Below are 6,000 nucleotides of genomic sequence, written 5' to 3' on the forward strand. Positions count from 1 at the left end.
AGGTGACGAATATCCAGGCACTGGGAAGACTAGAGCAGGGCGCTTGCGAGTTCAAAACCAGCCTGGTGACAGAGCAAGCCATTGTCTTCAAAACAAATAGCACCACCAACACTCACAGAAGCCGGAACTTATAATGGCAAGAACCAAAGAGACGGGGAGAGGAAAGACTGAACAGCAGTACTGAGAAGATTTAGAGGGAAATGCTTAGATTTTAAGAATCCAAATGAACTAAAGAAATTTAAAATAAAACACTGGAGCAAAGTGTATACTGGGTTTTCTTAAGCTCTTGGGATGACAGAGTCTTCTATTTAAAAAAAAAAAGACACACATTCAGAAACTGTAAGATCATGGCCATATTCTAAATATAAACCTCTATATGGAAAAATGTCTCATAAAAAGAATGAAAGACAGTGGTCTTGACATGGGAAGAAAATCCAATGCAGCACCACCGAACATTACCACGTGCCTTCAGGCTGGCAATGTAGACCCGTGCAAAGACCTGACAATGCCTGCCTGAGCGTATGGGGAGCGAAGCCAAGCCTAGCCGCTGGGGTTTTGCTTGACAAGTCTCGCATACGGGAGCCTGAAGATTGCCACAGATCTGAGACTAGGCTGGGCTACAGTGTGAGATCCTGACAGTAGAAGAACCAAACAGGAGCTTAGCTGGAAAAAAATGCCTGCTGGGCAATCTTGGGATCCTGCACCCAGGTCCCTTGCTGGGAGGAAAAAACTGACCTCTGAAGGTTGCCCCCTGCCTGCCCCTCCCCCACTCGGCACCTCCAATCTCACCTACACAGGGAGACAGAGATAGAAAAATAAAACTTTTAAACAAAAAATTGTAAATTGAGCAGGCACTTGGTGAAGCCCCGTCTCAAGAGAGAAAAAAAAGGTGAATTTTAAAAGTTCATTTCATGTGGCTGGAGAGATGGCTCAGCGGTTAAGAATATTGGCTGCTCTTCCAGAGGACCTGGATTCCATTCCCAGAACCTATGTAATGGCTCACAAACATCTGTGACTCCAGTTCCCAAGGATCCAATGCCCTTTCCTGGCCTCCTCAGGCACTAGGGCACCCACATAGTCCACAGCCATACAATCAGGCAAAATAAAATACACATAAAAGCAAAATTTGGAATATTCATTTCGGGTTTCCTATTGGTAAAGAGAAAACTGACCACTCCCTGTCGGTGAGCATGTGGGGATAGCAGGGTGAACGCTGTGCACTTTGCAGAGGGCAGCTGGGCAGCGGCTGGAGGCTTAGCCTCCTCTGCAGTCAGCAAGCACATTTTAGGTAATTGCTAACACACCAAATTATTAAACCTGCCCTGGAACTGGCCAACCCTGGGAGAAGGGTCCAAATTCAACTGATATGCAGAGATATGGAGCAAGCGGGGCACAGACCACCCAAGGAGTCATAACCTTCCTACCCATTGTCTTTTCTGTGATCCCAAACCCAGGCCCTGCCCTGTTCAAGGTAACCTGCCCAACCATTCACCCCCCCCCCCCCCGCTTCAGTATTCCCTCCAAGGCAGCCCCAAATTGAGGACCACCTCTGCAGAGGATGTAGGGGTCCCAGTGGTCCACTTTCTCTGACAGCCCCCAAGGACAAGGAGAGCAACAATGCTCTCTTCTCGCTGGCTGGGTCTGTTCTGTGGGGCCATCACCCTGTGCCAGCCAGCTTTTGGCTCTGATGAACCAGAAGCTTCTCTGGTAGAACTGGCACACATGTGCATCCAAAGCTGGCATGTCCCAAGAGCCCAGAATCTACATCAGAGCCAACACTGGTCAGAGTTTGCCTCCTACAACATCAGCCAGAAGCCATTTCTTTGGCTCATTCAGTACAAACATAGGGAGGCCACCAGTCAACCCATCTTGTGCTAAGTGCTCAACCCCCCGTACTCCTGAACACCATCGACCCTTCCCTAGGACCATAGCTCAACCCTCAAAGATCCCTCCAGGGTGCTCCTCCCTCTTCTACTGTACAAACTACTGGACAACCCCCAAGGTTCACACCTAAGAGAACTCCTAGTAAAGTGCTGGCTTAGAATGCTTTCCTTCATGCGTGATGCACGCCTGTAATCCAGGACTCTACCCCAGGGCTCCAACACTGGAAGGGGCAGAATGTAAGGTCAAGGCTCTCAAAATCAAATCCTCCTACCCATCCCCCCATCCCAGTGTCTGCTCTTTCCTCTCTGACACTCGCCAACTGGGAATGCAAGCACCAATACAAGCGCCTCCATGGCTCTTTGCCTGCATTTCACTGGAATGAGCATGCTCCACATTTGCCTACACATTTCGTCACTCCCAGGCTTTAGCCCTAGGAAACACTGGTCTGCTTGATTTATGGCTATCCCAGAAAAAAAAGAAAAAAAAAAAAACAAAACAAAAACGATGCTAACTCAGTGGAAACCTAGCCCCACTCCCTTTCTTCAAGTTCACACAAGCTTCCTTTCCCAGGAGAATGGGCTTGGCCTTGTGGGTAATTCTATTATTGTTACCACTTAGTGCATAGGGTACAGCAGCTCTCCAGGTGATTCCCCTGTTGGGTTGTAGGGAATACAGGTTGCCCAGGCTGGCCTGGAGCACAGAGATCCACCTGCCCTGCCTTCTGAGTGCAGGGATTAATTAAATGCAGGAACCATTACCCTTTGCCACCCCCTTATTCCCTTTCTTTCTTTCTTTCTTTCTTTCTTTCTTTCTTTCTTTCTTTCTTTCTTCCTTCCTTCCTTCCTTCCTTCCTTCCTTCCTTTTCTTTTTTTTTTTTTTTTGAGATGGTCTTGCAGCAATCCTGATGTTCCGGCTTCTCAAGTGTGGGAGGATTACACAGGCACGCTCACCACAGCCAGAGCACACTGTGTTTCACTGACACCCAGCTAAAAATTAACCATTTACAAAGGACTCAGTTGTATGCATGTGCAATACGCACATGCGCGCGCACGCACACACACACACACACACTGTGAGACCCTGTCTCAAATAATGTTGACGTTAACTCGATTCGGGAAATAACCAGGCTAGCTAAAAGATTAAAAAAAAAAAAAAAAAAGATTCCCCATCAAAATAATAATGTTATCTTTATAAAAAAGAGAAGCCAACCTCTAATCTGTGTCTTTATGTTCATATATTCACATACACACGTGTCTGATACCCATATATGAAGAGGACACTACCAGCATTGGTGTCTGTATTGTTTTCTACAAGGCTGAGCATGACTTAGGAAACTCAGTGCCCCGCTGTGCTGTGATTTGACGACTGGCAGATTATCACTAGGGGAGAGAGAGACTGGTCCTCCTGCTTGGGTGGAGGGCAAACAGCCTGCCCAGGATGTGCCAGCTCCAGCGAAGGGGCTAACCCTTGCTTCTCACTGCCAAGATTACGATGGGGGAGGGCAGGAGACACTGCCAGGAGGTGATAAAGTGAGGAGGGAGGGTGGAAGTGAGGGTCCTTCTTCTAGGTAGCCAAAATTGGTTGGCACTCTGAACTGGGTATTTTGCCGAGGCAGACTGCCGGCTAAGCGCTCTTCCCGGGGCACCCACCTCTTCCTGCCTGGTAAGTATCTCCATTGCTTGAAAGCACCCTGCATTTTTAGCACCATACTCCCGCTACCAAGCTTCCACGTTTTTGGTGAGGCCTGGCCTGCCCCTGCCCCATCACCCCCCCCCCCCCAATTCCTGCCGCTTTATTGGCTATAACATTTCTCACTGCCTCTGGAAAACAGCAAAGCCTTCCAAGAGCAGCCAATGGTTTCCTGAAAGCCTTTCCACAGCCTTCCTGGCCGCTGCTTAGATGTTGAGCCAAGGTCACTGACACCAGGTGAGAAGGATGAGCCTATATAATTGCTCCATTCACACTACACACTCTTAAGAGTCGCATCCTGAGCCATGCCCACCCATACAGTCCCAAGCAAGTCCCTTCTCCTGCACTTTCCATTACAGCAGGTGCCACCGCTTGTCTCAAAACGGTCACCTGAGCAGCTGTCTCAGTGTTGGGCCCTGCTGGCCAAGAAACCTACTACCTTTCCTTTTCTCGGTATGCTTTCCAGACACGGGCTCATTCTGCAGCCCAGGCTGGCCTCGAACTCACAGAGATGCTTCCGACTCAGCCTCCTTCATGCTAGGCATGAGCCAGCCAGCTCTTTGTCATTTTTTTTTTTTTTTGGTTGTTTTTGAGACAGGGTCTCAGGCAGCCCAGCAGATCCTACTTGAGGAGCCTCCTCCGTCCCTAGGCTTCCCAAGTGTTGGGGTTACAGCTGTGTGCCACCAGGCCTAGACTCCTGCAAGTTTCTTAAGGACCAGGACCAGAAAAGTATGCGAATAGGTCCGCTGCTGGGCAGGCGCTTGGATAACAGCTCAACAGAGGAAGGGGATTGGAGGCGGGGCAGCTCAGTTTCCAGGGCAGCCAGAACAACCCCGCGTGGTCTCTGCGGTTTAAGGCCTCTCAGCCTGCCCAAGAGGAGGCGTACATTCGCTCTGGCTGCAGGCCCTGAACGGAGCACGTGGAACTTGGGGCGTGGGGCAGGACAGCTGAGAGGCAGCGAAGGAGACAGCATACCTGGATGGAAAGGCAGAAACTGGAGTAAGGCGCTCCCAAAATAAGCTCTCTAAATCTGAGCAACGTCACCCAATTTAGCAAAGCCTTCTTTCAAGTAAGGGAAAAACTAAATTACAAGGATTAAGGTTTGTTCCGAAGACTGGGTAGAAGTTAACCCTTCGCGATGGTGCATGGGACGAGATTCTGATGAAATGAAGTAGGTGCTGATCGGCTATGAAGCCGACTGTGGAGGCAGACGCCAGGCGGGCGGCCGCGTGGGCGGCACGGGGCTCTGGTTGCTCCCCCGGCCCGCCCCGAATCCCGCGAGCGCTCCCCGGAGGCCCAGAGCCCCAGAAAGCGCGCCAAGGTCTTGCATCAGACGAAAGGCGGTACGAGTTCGCTGCCACAGATGCCACGGGACGGGCACTGGCATAGCCAGCGACCCCTGCCCCCACCCCAGCGGCCTGCCCCGGGCGGGGGGGAAGGGTCCCCATGCACGAGTCTCCGCGTGCAGCACCCCGAGCCGGGAGCCCGCAGCCTGGGCCGCGGGGCACGAAGGCTCCGGAGCGGTTCTGGCATCCCGCGGTACCAGATGGGAGCAGCTGTACTTTGCAGCGCCGGCGAGAAACACGCGGTTGCAAACAGCACGCAAAGTTTGCATCTTGCAGCCCCGGGCCGTTTCATTCCTCTTCGCCTCCCTCCCTCCCTCCCTCTGCTGGTTCCCAATCTCTGAAAGCCTCGGAACCAACAGATATGACAGGGAGGACAGCCCTGGCACCCGTGAGGTCAGCCGGCTTGACCATCAAGATGCCCGGTGACTTTGCTCGTCTCCGGCTCGCCTTACCTGCAACTCCGCTATCAGCTCCTCCTTGCTCAAGTTCTGCTTCTCCACTACCTGAAGCCCTCCATCTTGCAGGATCTTCCGGCAGCAGGGGTCCAGGCTGTCACTGATGAGCACTTTGCGCAGATTTGCGAAGGCCATTGCTGGAGCGAGGCCTCGGAATCAGTTGCTCTGGGTGGGCAAAAGCACTTAGGTCAAGAAGCTGCCGGGAGGGCTCTGCCTCTGGTGATTGGGCAGGGTTCTCGATCTTCCGCTCCCCCCCTTTACCCACCCCCACGCGCCAATGGTCTCCTTTTGATTGGTCAGAAATGCTTAAACTCTGCCGACTCCGCCTCCCCGGGCAGAACCGCCCACATTTTTTTTTTTTTTTTTTTTTAAATCTTTCCCTGACTAATTTCTGTAACAGCGAATCTCTTACCTGCACCCGGTTAGCTTTAACACGCATGATTTACGCTGACTAGCTGATTTATATCTGAAGTAAACGGAGAACTACGAGGTCTCCCCAAGAGAACTAAGGGCCCATTCACTACTCTGGGTATTTATAGCTCTGTAGTTAAGCATAATTAGCATGTGCAAGGCCAGGGGTTCAATTCCCGGCAACACACACACACACACACACGCTGTGAGATTAG

At 51.4% G+C, this 6,000-nt stretch overlaps 1 protein-coding gene across 1 annotated transcript in view; it reads right to left on the reverse strand.

Annotated features, from left to right (window-relative positions):
* The window catches only part of Phgdh (phosphoglycerate dehydrogenase), a 28,109-nt gene extending 22,486 nt beyond the window's left edge, over window positions 1–5,623 (reverse strand). Inside the window, exon 1 of the mRNA XM_038311047.2 lies at window positions 5,372–5,623. Coding sequence (XP_038166975.1) covers window positions 5,372–5,509 — 138 coding nt within the window. The 5' untranslated portion in view covers window positions 5,510–5,623. The remainder of the gene's footprint in view (window positions 1–5,371) is intronic.
* Window positions 5,624–6,000: the final 377 nt, after the last annotated feature.

This window comes from Arvicola amphibius, chromosome 14, assembly GCF_903992535.2.
Source record: "Arvicola amphibius chromosome 14, mArvAmp1.2, whole genome shotgun sequence".
In the NCBI taxonomy this organism is placed as follows: Eukaryota; Metazoa; Chordata; class Mammalia; order Rodentia; family Cricetidae; genus Arvicola; species Arvicola amphibius.